The sequence below is a fragment of the Ambystoma mexicanum genome, chromosome 9, assembly GCF_040938575.1.
Source record: "Ambystoma mexicanum isolate Mex_15411 chromosome 9, UKY_AmexF1_1, whole genome shotgun sequence".
Taxonomy (NCBI): Eukaryota; Metazoa; Chordata; class Amphibia; order Caudata; family Ambystomatidae; genus Ambystoma; species Ambystoma mexicanum.
Window position 1 is genome coordinate 731,745,181 of NC_090931.1, and position 15,989 is coordinate 731,761,169.

Consider the following 15,989-nt stretch of genomic DNA (forward strand, 5'->3'; position numbering starts at 1 on the left):
CCTTCCATTGCACACACAAGGTCGAAAACCTCGTAAAGATGGCTGCCAGCCTTCCAGCATCCTTTCCAAAGAGGCTACATGTCCCAGAGCCCGCCTCCATTGCTGCCGATTGCCTGCCCTCCTCTCCTATGGAGGAGCCCTACCCGAGCTGGCCGGCGAAGCCAGCCCACACCAAGGGCCCAGGCACAAGCCCAGTCGAGCCTGTCGTGCACTGTGCCTTCCACATCTCTACTAGGGGGGAACAACATCCACTGGAAGCTCCGGTGCCCCTCACATCCTCCGTGCCTTCCATTGCACACCATGAGGTCAAATAATCTCGTAAAGATGGCTGCCGGCCTTCCGGCATCCTTTCCAAAGAAGCTAGATGTCCCAGGGCCTGCCTCCATTGCTGCCGATTGGCTGCCCTCCTCTCCTATGGAGGAGCCCTGCCTGAGCCGGCAGGCAAAGCCGGCCCAGGCCAAAGGCCCAGGCACAAGGCTAATCGAGCCTGTCATACCCTGTCTGGTTGTGGCTGCCGGATTGCCCTTGATCTCTGGCACCGTCATTTTTTTTCCCGCTCCCACACATCTGCAGGACCGAGATCTAACTTCTCAAGGTAGGAGGGGCACTTGCATCTCACTTGACTCTTCGTTACTGCACACTTGTGACCCGCAGGCATCTGCTTAACCTGATTTGCCTATCGATGATGCCACTGCAATGTTTTACCACTCAGGGCCATGATTCCACCTCCTAAGCTGACATTCCACGCATCCTGTCCCCCAGCCTCCTCTTCATGTTGGCACCCACCTCTGGCTATCCCGCGCCTAATACTTCCATGTGCTGGGAACCCATTGCGCTGCTCTGTCCTGGCACCGCTCTACCTTGGTCTCCGGTGGAACCCCTCCCAACCTCACTCGATTCCTGCCACCTTATACCACTTCAGCGACTTGTTGCTGTACCCGTACCGACCTGCAGTCATGGCATCTCTCCCCTGTTCCATGCACATCCTGCGGTATGTACCAAGCACTCTATCAGTGCCAGCTCGTCACGCCGTGATCTTCAGCATTGCCACGTCTGGCTCATTCACCAAACTGTCCTTCACTTCCTTAGTGGGGCCCTGGCCGCCGCCCTCCGTAATGCTGCCGAATCTAATGCAACCTCCTACCTCGGAGCACTTCTCGGCACGGCTACTGTTGTCCCTGCAACTCCGCCTGGCCGATGCTAGTCGCTACTCTGAGCTAATTGGCACAGTATTCCTGCCTGACTCTGCTCATACGAACTGCATTTACAATGTCTCACCTCTTGTACAACATTGTACTAGTATTGCAATGCTTCTCTATGATCCTACTGAAATGTGATTTTGACTACTACATATTCTCTAACCAGCTTAAAAAATGTTTAACTGCCTGACATGCAACATGGGAAAAACATACTGATATTACAATGCCTCTCCATGACCCCATAGCAAATGTCTTTTTGCCTACCTCTTATCCCTTAACTGGCTTAAATAATGCATTACTGCCCTATACACGACATCATGCTGCTAAGGTGCTCCTCCCCGAGCATTACCTGGCCCCAAAGCCTCATAGTGCACAAAACATTTCATGTTGCCTGCACCTAGTTGCTTCAAAGTCCCCACGCTCCGCTCCGAGCCTGTGTGTTATGACCTTTCGCACAATCCCCCCTCACTGCCCATTTGCCCTTATCTACCCATCCCATTCCATCACCTGCTCTATTTCTCCCTACCTTATTCTATCACACTACCAATGGTCAGCACGAGACACCTATTGTAATTCCTAACCACCCTACCATGGCCTTAAGATCTCCACTTAGTTCTAATGCAAGACCCTCCTCTTGCAACATCCCTTGCTCCAGTCTTCCACTTGCTCCAGACCCTTACTTCATGAGCCTAATTTACCCCCAAGTCTCCCAGGACAGCACATCTCCTATATTAGGTGTTTTCTGCCTACATAGACTGTGTTCCAGAATGCTCACCAGCTCCTACCACCCCATGCTAGGAGTAAATAGAAAAGCTAGGCTTGGTTCCCACACCCCACCCACTCCTGACCTAACACTTCAGCCTGACTATATTCCTACCAGCCCCATGCACACTGATTCTCTCAAATGTGCTCTCATCAACGCCAGATCCTTAGGTGCCCACGCCATCAAAATCCGTTACCTCATCCTACAGTCTCACCTAGACATCATAGCCACCACTGAATCATGGGTATACAATGCCTCTGACCCTCTACTCTGACTGGTCATCCCTCCGGATTACACTATCTTCAGATACGACCGCCGGAATGCAATAGGAGGTGGAGTAGCTCTCATAGCTAAATCCTCCCTACTGATCAGACAGTGCACCCTACCCTCCACCCCAGGCTACGGAATGCTGCTCTTGAAGCTCACCACTGACCCTAATGCCACCTTCAACCTGCTCCTCATCAACAGACAAACAAATGGACCCAGCTGTCCTGACCTCGACTTACCCCTACTCATCACACCTTTCATGACAGACTCCACCTAGTGCATTATCCTGGGAGACCTCAACCTGGGCTACAACTTTACCACAGACACCAAAGCTTTAGTGCTTTCAACTGCCCTTTGCGACATGAACTTCTTCCAACACATAAACACCTGCATGCACTCTAAAGGTTGCATCCTTGATTGGATCCTCACGACCAATGTCATCATTAACATCTCGGACATCCATCCAGTTCCCTGGTCTGACCACTCATTTATCCACTTCATGTCTATACCTTGCAGACTACCAGATGTGTCATGCCGTCCTATTCAAGAATAACTAGAGCAAACAGACTGGAAATCATAAAAACCAAGAAAGCATTCTATGGGAACAGAATCTTAAACGCTCGCAACCCGAGCAAGGAACTGCATAGAATAATTTCCAAATTCAACTTCCTGGCTGGCTCCAGCCCCTACCCACCTGTGTCCCAAACCCTTTGTGATACCTTATCATTACAATTCCACAATGTCGCTATTGACAGACATTCCGCCATCATCTCTGAATTGGAACACGTGCCCCCACCACCTACCCAGCCACAGGCCAACCCTCAACTAAATCCCCCCTCGAAACAAACCTTCAGCTCTTTCTCCCCATCTCACACCAGGAGTTCCTCTCTCTCCTAACACAAAGCCACCCATGAGGCTCCCCTGAGGACCGCTGGCCACCCACCCTCCTCAAAAATATCCAAGCCTCAACCGGTGCATGCAGAATAGCAAGCTGAATCCTCAACCACTCACAATGGGATCCTTCCCGGAAACCCTAAAAACCTCCTATATCAAACCCTTCCTCAAAACACCTACACTTGACCCACTCCTCCCACAGAATTACCAGCCAATCTCCAACACCCACTTCATGGCCAAACTCATGGACTGCACAGCATACAAGCAGCTTGGCCTTTTCACCATGGCCAACAACCTCCTAGATTCTGCGCAATTTAGCTTCACGCCACTTGGAGGAAAAAAATTCTCACCAGTGTCACTCTGGGACGACCTAAAAAAACAGCTGATGCAGAAGGCTCTGCTATGCTCATCCTCCTTGACCTTTCTGCCGCATTTGATACCATTGATCACAATATCCTACTAGATAGGCTTCAAACACTAGGAATCAAAGACACAGCCCTCTCTTGGATCTCCTCTTTCATCTCTAATCGCTCACAAATTATGCTCCTCCACCCATTCACCTCCACATCACGACCAGTAACAAAAGGGATTGCACAAGGAGCATCCCTATCCTTCTTACTCTTCAACATCTATCTAAACCCTCTGCCCGCACACATCGGCACCCACTATCTAACTTGCTAAACTATGCAGACGACACCCAGATCATCATTAAAATCCCCAAATCGCCAGGCTCCAACCATCCAGATCTGTCATCGTGCTTCGCGGATATTGATTACTGGATGATGACCAACCACCTCATCCTCAATCCTGGGAAAACTGAAATCCTAGTCTGCGGCAAAACAGCGCTCCTTTCCCAACCATTGCTGTGGCCGCAATCCCTAAGACCCTCACTGGCAACCTTCAACTTTGTGAAAAACCTCAGATGCACACTGGATATGGACTTATCTCTCTCCCAACACATCTAAAACCTGCTTCTTCCGTCTACGGATTCTCAGGCGTACTTTCCCTTACCTCACCTATCCTCACCGTTTCTCAGCCATCAAGATCATCATCCTCTCCCGCTTAGACTAAGCAAACTGCCTTTACCTAGGCGCACCAACGTTTCAACTAAGGAAACTGCAAAGAATCCAAAATGCAGCACGCCTGCTCATTGACCTATCTCCTAGAGAGCACATCAGCCCTACATTAAGAGTCATCCATTGGCTAACGATTGGTCGACGCACTACCTTTAAAGCCATGTGCATCACCCGCTGGGCCATCCAAAACACAGGCCCGGAATTCCTTCAAGACAAAATTCAGCGCTATCACCCCTCAAGGAGTCTCAGATCTGGCACAGCATCTCGCCTAATTGTCCCACTCTACAACTCCTCCAGACTGGGCGGATCCTCATTCTCCATCCAAGCACCGATCATCTGGAACTCCCTACTCCTACACATTCACAATATGGAAAATCACCTGTCATTTAGAAAGGCCCTCAAGACTTAGCTTTCCCCTTCCTCATAATGAAACCCTCCCCCTCCTTAAACTATATTGCTGAACCCAAACACAACAACATTCCTATCCATCAATACCGCACGGATGCCAGCAGTGTTGGCAGCGGCTCACCATGACAAACTATCGCCCTCCCCATGCACAACAACACTCCTACCCAACAATACCCCAGGGATGCTGGCAGCATTCACTGAGGTACACCGTAATAAACGTTGTTCCTCCCGTGAAAAACGCCAATATCTCACAAATACCGGCAGCTTCTGCCGAGGCACATCGCAACAAACTATCGTCCTCCCTATCATTCTCCCTCCCCCCTATCATCCTCCCTCATCCCCGTGCTCTCCTGCCTCCAGGTCTCTCCCTCACTGCATTGGACAAAGAAAAAGAACATTGCAGTCGAACTTCATCCAAGCATACAGTATGTATACCTTATACCACATCTGTGGACACAGGCCACAGGCCACAGGCACGGCCACCCATCCATGCACTATAGATTGCAGCTATGGCTATTCCATTCTGGTCTAGCAGCACACATAGCCATCCACACTGAACCCCTGACGTACCTCAACACCTCTGCCACTTGCATACAGCAACAAAGACCAAAAAAGAATTTGGTCTAGGTGGGCACACATCGAATCTTCAGCAATAGCACATGATCCTAAACCACCAACATCGCCCACCCACATGCCTGACCTTTCGGGCTGCTTACTGGACCCTAGCTAGCCACCTAAGTCCTAACCTGGCAATAATGCAGACAAGCATCTTTTAATTTAAACTCTTAGAACCTCCTACACATGGGTTGTGGTCACAAGGGTGTTACAACTACGGAGCGCATTGAATGGGGACAGAGTGCTATATATGAATAACAAAAACAATACAATACACATCTGTAACACTCGCAACTTGAAAAATGAGGACCTCATGCCCCTGCTCTCAGCCTCACTCAGCTCCTCTCATGCTGCTCAGAACATAACAAAGCATGACCTCGTCAATATCTATCACACCCGCTTACTCCAGGCCCTTGACCAGCTCGCCCGGATCAAATTCCTGAACCTGACAAACCCAACAAAACTTGGTTTTCAGATGATCTAGCATGCCTTCGCAGAGATAAGAGATCTCTAGAACACATCTGCAAGAAACAGCCCACTGCTATTAACTGCTCAGCCTTCGCCACTCTTGCCCTTAGCTACAAGAAAGCAGTTATCACCTGTAAAGCCAACAGCCTCAATGACAGAATCTCGAACGCCACCTCCAGCAGTATAACGCTGTTCACTATCCTTAGAGAAATCGAGACTCCTATCCCCCCCATCACCGCCACTCACACCGACAACGCTTGGTGTACCACGATTCAAGACGCCCTCTCCATCAAAAAAGAATTGCTTACCTCTACCTAAACCCCCACATTCGCTTTCACTCTAGTTACTCAAGCGCAAGTTATCAACAAGATTCAAACACTGTACCATTCCAATTGCAAAGGTGACCCCTGCCCGGCCCACATTGTTAAGCTCTGTGCTTCTACGCTTGTACCCACCATCACTGATTTTGCTAAAGCCTTGCTCACTTATAGTGTGGTGCCAACAACAAATCTGCCTGAATTTTAAAAAAAACATCCTTGAACCTGCTATTCCTACTAATTGCAAACATATCACAACAGTCCCATTCCTGCTGAAAATGCTAAACCACCTTTCCTATAGCCAAGTCCAACATTTTCTTGAGGAAAACCACCTTCTTGGAAATAGGCATTCTGGCTTTTGCACAAAGCACAGCACAGAAACGGCCTTGCTGGATCTAATTATCCAAATGGACCCCATCCGTCACTCCGGCAACTTAGTAAAACTCTTACTATTAGAACTCTCTGCTGCATTTGACCTAGTCGATCATGACACACTATGTCTCCACCAAAGTCAACATATCCATTTCTCCACCGAAGCCTGTACCTGGATCAAGTCCCTTCTGTATGATCGTACCACCTGAGTATTCATCTGGGAATCTGAAGCTGACCCCATCCCTGCCCCACTAGGTGTGCCGCAAGGATCATGCCTCTCGCCCACACTCTAAAACACATATACAAAACCCTGTTTTGATCTGCTCGATGCCAGGAAGATTATATACACTAACTTTGCTGACGACACCCAAATACTCATTCCAATCACAGGTGACCATGCCAGAGATACCTCCACTATCAATGCTATCTATAGCACTACCCAAAACTGGATAGCCACTCACAACCTATGCCTAAATGATGATAAAACCGAGCTCCTCATTATTGGCTCACCCTATCGGCTAAAACACTTAAACCCCTCCTTCTCTTCCATCTGTATCGATGGGTCCAACATCCCTTTCCTCAAACATTTAAAAACACTAGGAGTCCACCTCGAAGCCGAACTAGCTATGACAAGACAGATCAAGGCCCTAGCCTCCTCAACGGCCTACACTGCAGGACTTATCTCACTCAATAGGCAATTCGTCTCTCCTAGCATCTGCTCACTCTAGCCCGCGCTTTCCTCCTATCCAAACTTGATTATTGCAATGTATTATTTATGGGCACAGCTTCCACCAACCTGGCCAAACTCCAACTACTGCAAAATAAGACACTTTGCGCCACCACCCTTGGTCTGAGATGCTCTGACCACATCTCAGCCTTAAGACGAGAATCCCACTGGCTCCCTGTCAAAGCAGGTGTAGCCTACAATAGACTGGCTATCGCACACTGTTGCATCCACCAAGAAGCCCCCTCTTACCTAAACAGCTGCATCTCCAAATCTGTCGCAGTACATTCACTCAGATCATGTGCCTGCCCCCTCCTGACCGCCCCACGCTTCAAGAGCAAAATATCTCGTGGTGTGAGTTTCAGCGTCAACGCATCCATACTCTGAAGCTCCCTACCTGCACACATCCGTAATGAGCACTCGCTCCTTACATTCAAGAAACGTGTCAAGACTTGGCTCTTTGACAAAAACGAGTAACTAATTCTGTCATTCTATGCCTGTGTTATTTGCATGTCTATGTATTCTACCTGCCGTTGTACAAAACTCTGTGATACCCCTGGGTTTGGGTGTTACAAAAATGGCAAATAATAAATAAATAAATAAAAGTGCTGTAAATGTTATGCCCAAACAATCTCTGTACTAGACAAAAGATCCGTCCCTACATGTAGGCTTGGATCGGATATCCAAATGTGTAAACCTTGCTTTCCATGTGGTCCTTTTCTCTCTGTCTCTCTGTGCACATGCGAACCAACATTTGAGATGTGTACAAAAAATGTAAGCATTGTAAAGCAAATTTGAATGTATACACACATATTTCTAGATAGCACCTACCGGAGGGCCAGCAAAACCAACAGGACCGGTTGGGCCATTCTCACCACGGGAACCCTGGACAAAAAACACAATGATAAATATTATGTCCCAAACATGGAAGTGCTCTATTACAATGCTTACTATAGTATAGACAGGTCGGCTAATGAAGACGAATGATGACCACCAGACCAATGCATGAACAGCAGCTGGCTAAACTTGCCTCAACAATGGACTGTTCCTGGAAGCAGAACACAAGTCTATTCATATTCATGCACTATTTTACATAACTGGTGCAAACACTTCTGCGGCATTGCAGATATTGCAATTTGGGGCAGTTGGTAATATCGAAGCAACCACGCACTAGCATAGAGACTGGTGCTTTCTCGGTACATAGTTACAGCCTCCAAGTTGTTGTTTTATATACAGGGGCTGGGGGGGGAGGGGGTGGTATACCGGTGAATGCAAACACTGCACCTCATAATGTCAGAACCCTGATAAGGCTGGTTGAGAGTGGACCAATGCACACACACACATACAGATTCCAGCCGTGGCAACCTAATTTATGCCTGGGGGATCCCTTGGGTGGGAGGGGTGTTGCTTACTCCACTCATGTGGAGGTTAGTGGGTAGAAGTTCCATGGACCCGTAAGAGCTTTGCCAAACACTGTGGCCCCCAGGGTGATCTACATTATACTTTCCCTAGGGGCAGATTGCTGATACACTTGTTCTATATTCGGACACAGGCCAATCAAGTGAGGAATGTCCCCAAGCATCCATCAGTGCATCCGCGGAGGAGATCGCTCAGCACGTGAAGTGCCCTAGACCAGCAGCTATGAGGCCGACATCTCTCAATGGGGCTGCACATTTAATACCAGCATTCTGCCAACGGGTTGCCAAAGAGATGCTAAGAGGTTAACTCCCTAGGGTTTGAGGTTTGGAATCGTGAGGCGGCACTTACTCCATATTCTCGGATTTACTAACCCACCAAAAGTCAACCCCGGCTCATTGGGCATTGTCATAAAGGCAGATGACTCCCAACTTACACAAATAAAAACAATGTTGTTCGTATAATGCATGAACCTAAACTGCCCCCTTCCACTGCCAATGGGGCTTTTGGTGCAGCAAAGAAAGTGTTCCTTCCGAATAGATGAATGAACTGCTATCACGAGAGATAGTTTCAGCAACGCAGCAACACCATCAACCGCTATCAACATTCCGGAGGTCAAGAGTTTTACTTGCAGAGAAACGCCACACATTTGCAAGGTCATGAGGAGTAAAGAGGTGAAAACATATCCAACATAATTCATTGGAGAAAACACAATCCTCGTGATCATCCACATACCATACGCCCCCCGCCCCCAACTATTTATCTACACGCACACCCCACAATCAAGGTATTCTATATGTATGAAAAGAATTCCAGAGGATCACACATTTTTAGGTGTTACAATCAAAACATCAGAAAAATATTAGAATGTAATGGCAGTGACGTTTTAAATGCCACTCCGATCAGCCAGTGACAGTTCATCAGTGTCGCTTATGTGCTTGAGTGTTGAGAGGAGATGTTGAGAGGAGAAGAAGGGGACGAATATCAAACATTACTACTGCAATTTGCTGTATGTGCCTGTGCGAGGTAACCTTGTTAAGCATCTGAACCAATCAGGATGTACAAGGTGTGGACTTTGTCTCCTGGTATTGGTCCAAATATCCAGCTACTTGATGTGTCTAAGGGTTCTATCTCTCTCCTGGGTATCTAACAGACTCTGGCATGGCTCCCCACTGTACTTTCTCTCATGCCTTTCCCCGCATCTTCTCCCCAAATGACTCACCTAATTCTGTCTGCTGCTGGATGTTCATCTCCATCAGCTCTGGCCTCCTGGGGCGCTGCATCACCTGCTCACCTCCTGTCCCCAATGGCCACCATGGAAAGGGAGAATGGACTACAAGTAGGTACTTTCTCCTTCTTCTCTGCCCACCATGAATGTTGCTGTGTTTTTTATTTTTACTTGTGAAACTGACACCTCAGAGTTTTTGGCACCCCAAACACCATGCTGAATTGCTAATAGCTATAAACCCTTGGTGGTGGAGACTTTCCCCAGTAATGCCATTGTGACCCAGGTTAAGGCCCTCACTTTGATCAGGTCTGCCAGATCATCCCGTGGGCCATTACCTGGCAGTAAATACCCAACCTCAATATTTATTGCTTACATATGAAGTAGGAAAATGTAAATATGGTTGTGTGTCTCTTGTAATGTGGCCACACTCATCTGTGCCAGTCAGGGTCCAACCTCACCCCATTCTTTGCTTCACTCATTCTTCACTTTGTCACTAAACGGTGGTGACAGAAGATGTTCTATACTTTGCCAGCATTTTTGCAGCGTCATATTTCTGGCTTCATAGCGTGCTCTGTGTTCACATTTTGCAGACTAAAGAAATCATTGATCTGAGTGCTTTGTTTGCTACCTCTGTGTATAATTTTATTTTGGAAATATGTGTCATGAGGCAATTTTCATCTGTGCCCTATACTACTCACTCAACTAAACAAGAGTAGGGTGTGTGCATTAAACATACCTTAAGACTAAAAAAAAGTATAATTAAAAGATAACGAGATATTTACTTACAGGTGTTCCTCGAGAACCAACAGGACCAAGTACACCACGGGGACCAGGTTCACCCTTAAGAAATGAAATAATGTGTTAGTTGCAAAGGGCACAATCAAAGTGAGTCACTGAAGCATGAGTGGGTGATGTTTGTACACGTATGTAAAGATAATTGGAAGCATTGAATCAGACTTTAAATGCTTTAAAATGGTGTACCTTTTCTCCAGTTGGACCTGATGGTCCAGGTGGGCCAAGTGGACCTGGAAGACCCTGTCAAAACCAGAAGAAAGAATTAGTAAATGTTTGGTAATTGACATAACACATTCAACTGCACTCATGCATCTCAGTGTCTTGGAAGTGGCATGCATCTTGATCCCAAAAACAAATCAACAAACACACTGTGAATATATCTATTGAAACCTATCTATTGATCCAAAACACAAATAAACAGAAACGCGGTGAACATATCTTTTTGAAATGTATCTATTGATCCAAAAAAACAAATCAACAAACACACCGTGGATATATCGATTGGAAATAGAAATTCACAACCATGGTAAAGATCACATCCAATACAAACTCTAGGAGTCTTTGATGTATTGCTTCTGGCTACTGATTCCAGGAGACATTCTTGTATGGTTGGCAAGTAGATTGATGCTTCATTTCACAGGTTCAGGGATCAAATAAAGAGTAATCTCCCTGATGCACAAGTCAGACCGATCTTATCAAATTACAAATAGCAAAGTCATTTCCACAGTCAATAGTATTTCCTCTTTCAACAAAAGCCCTTAGACAGTCCAAATTATTTTGGACCTTGTGTGGTTGAATTTATGCGTGCTTGACCAAATAATTGGAAACCCATTCTAGGGTGTCTGGGGTCATATCACTACATGTGTGCTATCGATGATACTTCCAGAAGTAGATGTGCTTATGCTACACACCTGCCCATGCAACACATTTTTATTGATTTTCTTATAAGGATCCTATCTCAAAAACATATGATCACATAAGCATTCAATAAGTATTTTGGTGTCATATAAGTTCATGCAAAGTTCTAATTATGTTTTCCAAAAATCCCACTAGCTGAGGGGTCTGCAAACTTTGGCTCTCCAGATGTGTTGGACTGCGACTCCCATGACCTTTGACAACTGGATGTGCTGGCTAGGGCTGATGGGAGTTCTTCAAAACATCTGGAGATCCAAACGTTGCTAGTTTCCCGCGAGTTGCACAAATCTTGTCAGGCATTTTTGCGTGGGCAGGCATCGAATCTGAATTCCCTCTAGTGCTTTTCTTTCAACTGAAATCATTTTACTCATGTTTTCTTTTTTTTTTAACTTAGCAACGCATAACAGAGTTCCTAGTAACTGTGGTTCTGGTGGTTCATACTTTCACCAAAGTTTGTACGGGCTTCTCCTTTGGAAATAGTGCAATTGTATGTACATGTGTTGTAATTGTAAGGCAGCTTCATTGCTGGTGCAATTTGGTTGCCAATCCTTTGATCCCGCCACAGTCTTGAACTTGAAGGTGTTTTAAATAACATGCACTACTATTATCCAACTCAATTGTACTTATGTCATCAAACACAGAAGCGTACAATGCTAAGGCACTTGCAAGTTGTATGTAGTTTTCTGCAACTGCAGCATTAACCCACAGAGTTACCTGACCGACTTGAAAACATGAAACAGTATTTGCATATGATTAATATAATACATAATGTGTGACTCATTATTGAAAGATATGTATCTGTTTTTACTATTTTAAGACGTAAGAACTTGTAAAGGATAGGCACAGGATATGCAATATAAATCATATTGTTTGTTGCGAGGAAAGGTTGCTAAATGCAGCAACGCAGTTATCAAAATGTGTACATCTGCAAAGACCCGAGTGACCAGTTCACTTGGTGCCATTAAAGATGTTTGCTTAGTATTCCTAATTTGAATCTGTTTTATGTATAATAAACTGCATGATCAAAAACACACACATTTCATTTTGCTACAGCAGTGCATTTTTGGAGCATAAATAGAACAGCATCTTGTCCTGGTCTGGGGCCAGATTACAAAAAATGTGCAGTGACCGGTGCAACTACAATTGTGCACACCAATAACCCTAGTGCAAAACGTTTGCTTTGAAAGCAGTTCTTCACCAGGGCAAAGTTTGCCATGCCCCTCATGAGGATTGGGATTAGCAGCAGGGAAAACATTGCCATGTGGAAAAGTACATTGGATTCATTTTGGCACTAGGGCACTCTTTGCCCGTGTGCCAGTACCATGTCAAATTGTACTTTAACCAGGGCAAAGTGTCTATATTAGGGCCCTGGTATGCAATACATGTTGGTCTCTACCATCCATGCCTAGGAGAGCAGTACATAGGATTTGCATTGGACGTGAAGTGCCACCTCAAACAACATGATTTAATCTTGAAAAATAAAGGATTTCAGAGGATCAACATGCTGTACCTTAATCATTGCTTCGGGCAGCATTTATATGGGCATATTTGCTGTAGCCAAAGTATAATTTGCAATTAGACATGTGTGCGTGTACGCCACATGTTAAGGGATGTTCAGAAGCATTCCTTCTGGGGGTGAGATCATATTTACCCGTATGGGTGCACATAGGCTCTCTTACAAAGGACTGTGAAGATGGTGTGAAACAAAAACATAGAGCCTGCTGCAGAAAAAACAATGGCTCAGGGCTTCACTACCACACAGCTTCACTAAATGCTAATGAGACTTGCCACCCTGCTTTGGGAGCAGCGCGCCCGAATGCACCAGAGCAAAGAAGCGTGCCAAACCAGTGCGTAAGGCGATTTAGATGTATGTATTGTTTATTTATATAACACACCTGACTATCAGGTAAACGGACGCATTGCTTATGGAAATTGACAAGGGGGGTCCTGGGAGTCCCTCTGCCAGACATTAGTCCTGGTTACGAGGGACTTACCCAGAGTCTTTAGCTTATGGTACATTGCAAGGTTACAATAAATGGTTACAATATGTACATACAGAATAAAACAAGTAACACGGTGAGGTAGGCACAAAGCAGAAATATAGAAAGCAGAAATATACAGCAATAGGGAAGAGACATCAAATTAGATAGAACACATTAAAGTACATGGTAATATGTTGTTAAGCTATACGATTGTAGGTATATCAAACATAGGAGCTATACCGTAGGTCGCAGGCAGGATGGATTTATTGATTCTCAGTGAGCCAACTTTTGACATGAGTCCTAAATCGAGACTATGATGGTTCCAATCTTAGAGCTGTAGGGGTGGAGTTCCATAATTTGGAAGCTAGGACAGGGAAGCTGCTACCCCCCGATTTTTGTAGGTTAAATGTCGGGATTCTGAGGGTCTCAAAGGCAGTGTAGTTGAGTGGCTGTGGTGGGCTGATCAGATTGTTTTTTGATAAATCTATCTGTCAGATATTTAGGCGCTAGATTAGATAGGCACTTGTGAGTAAGTGTGAGAGTTTTGAAGGATATTCTGTTCTTAATTGAGAGCGAGCAAACGTTTCATCTGGTTCCTAATATGTGGTGCGATCTCAGTATATTAAAGGTGGATCTGAGTGCATTATTTTGCAGTACTTGAAGAATGCTCAGGTTTCACTTGTTAGTACCTAGGTAGAGTGTGTTACAGTAATCCAATTTGGATAAAATAAGTACTCTGGCTGGTGTAGGGCAACTTGTTGCAGAAAGGAATGGTCTACTAGTGTTAATGAGTTTACAGGTGTAGGCTGTAGCAGAGGCTGTCGCTTTTACTTGCTTGGTCAAGGTTAATGATGAGTTGAGATAAAAACCTAATCTCTTTACTTCTTTGGAGACCAGAATATTAATGCTGTCTATGTTAAAGGAATTGTATCTGGTGTCAAGTTTGTTTAGTTTGGCTTGGGAGCCAGAGAGCAGTAATTCTGTCCTAGAAGCACGCCATGGAATTACTAATACACAAGATCAACATGATGTTCTTCACCACAATTGTCTCTTCCGATCCTGATGAAGGCCAGTCAAACCACAGCACTAAACATCAGCTACTGAATAGCCAAAACACTGTTCTGTCGACTCCCCGGCAAGTGTTAATACTCACACTGTAAATGCTGTGTAATCTGATACACATTGTCCACGTGCTTAGATGTTCCACTTTGATTGTTATTAGAGTGTATGCATGTTTTCCCGTACTGTGATCCAGGCAAACTGGCTTGGACAAATATTGATGTATTACTCCGATATACTGTTTCTGAATTGAAAAATGCCCTGTTAAGACTTTTGTATCAAAACCTTTAAGTATTAAATCATGTGGTAAAAATGAAAATTTGTTTTTCCAGACAACCACTTGTTATTGTTTTCTCGTAATCTGAAACATTGTTATTTACTTTGTAAAAATGGCGTGAGGTGTGTACACTACGTTCAGTCACCTGATCATTCTTTTTGTTTTTGATTATTAACCCACCTGGGTAGATCAGAGCTTAGCCAGGAGTGCTAGTTTTACTATGACCCAAAACCAAATACTTTAAGTATAGAAAAAAGGGATGTAGTAGCAGAGGAACTCCATTAGAAGTCCTTATGACCACCCAAGTAAATTAACACATTTTTTTTTTAAAAAAGAAGAGGGGAAAAAGCAAAAAGGGCAGGGGGTCCCATAAAATGAGCCAGCAGAAAGCTGAACATTTTATTCTGCATTATCAGTTGCAGAACAGGAAACTGAGATGGAGACGGCGGCAAAGCATAACCGACATAGTCCTGTAAAAAGGGGGCTGGCGGCAGGCCAACCAGCCACTCACAAAAAGGGACTGAGGTGGAGGGTCAGATGACCAACCATGCTGGTTGGTCACTGAGACTGCCACTCAACGAAAGACAACCTGACAAGAAGTGAACGAGCTTGTCCATGCACGTCTATTGGCAAAAACCAGGTAGGACGAATGTGGAGGCCGGTACTCCATTGGCTACTAAAAGTTAGATTGTGCTATGAATGCAGTTAAATGGCTTGTACACCTGATGAAGCCAAAACTAAAGTGTTGCTACCACCAACCTACTCCCTAAAACCTATGGAGGGTGATAGAATACCCAAAGGGCAAAATGGGAAGCCTGAGATGTACCCCTAGCAATGGGCACCTTAGGGGCAACCCAATACAATATATATCTAATATATAATGTGAAATGGGACTCAGTGGCAGAGGGACTTCAGGAGATGTCTCTCTCGCCACCAAAATAGATCAATTGACCAAAAGACGACAGGGGGAAACAGCAACATGGTAATGGTCTCCACAAAAGGGGCCCTAGAGTTCCCAAATTAGGACGTCCGGCTTAACAAATATTCCCAAGGGTTTTGCGTATGGAGATAGTAGAATATTTTTGACTTTTTTGAATGCGATAACCACTGACTTACTGCTGCAGCCTAAAACAAGCTCAGTCTACGTAAATTATTTTAAGGAGAATCTGCCTGCTTTACATATAATAAAACTGTATTATCATTCACCCATTGTC

At 45.3% G+C, this 15,989-nt stretch overlaps 1 protein-coding gene across 1 annotated transcript in view; it reads right to left on the minus strand.

The window, feature by feature from the left end:
* Window positions 1-15,989, minus strand: part of COL5A2 (collagen type V alpha 2 chain) — a 366,388-nt gene that overhangs the window by 50,876 nt on the left and 299,523 nt on the right. The window contains exons 36-38 of the mRNA XM_069615629.1: window positions 10,729-10,782; window positions 10,534-10,587; window positions 7,935-7,988 (exon numbers count right to left, since the gene is read on the minus strand). Coding sequence (XP_069471730.1) covers window positions 7,935-7,988; window positions 10,534-10,587; window positions 10,729-10,782 — 162 coding nt within the window. The remainder of the gene's footprint in view (window positions 1-7,934; window positions 7,989-10,533; window positions 10,588-10,728; window positions 10,783-15,989) is intronic.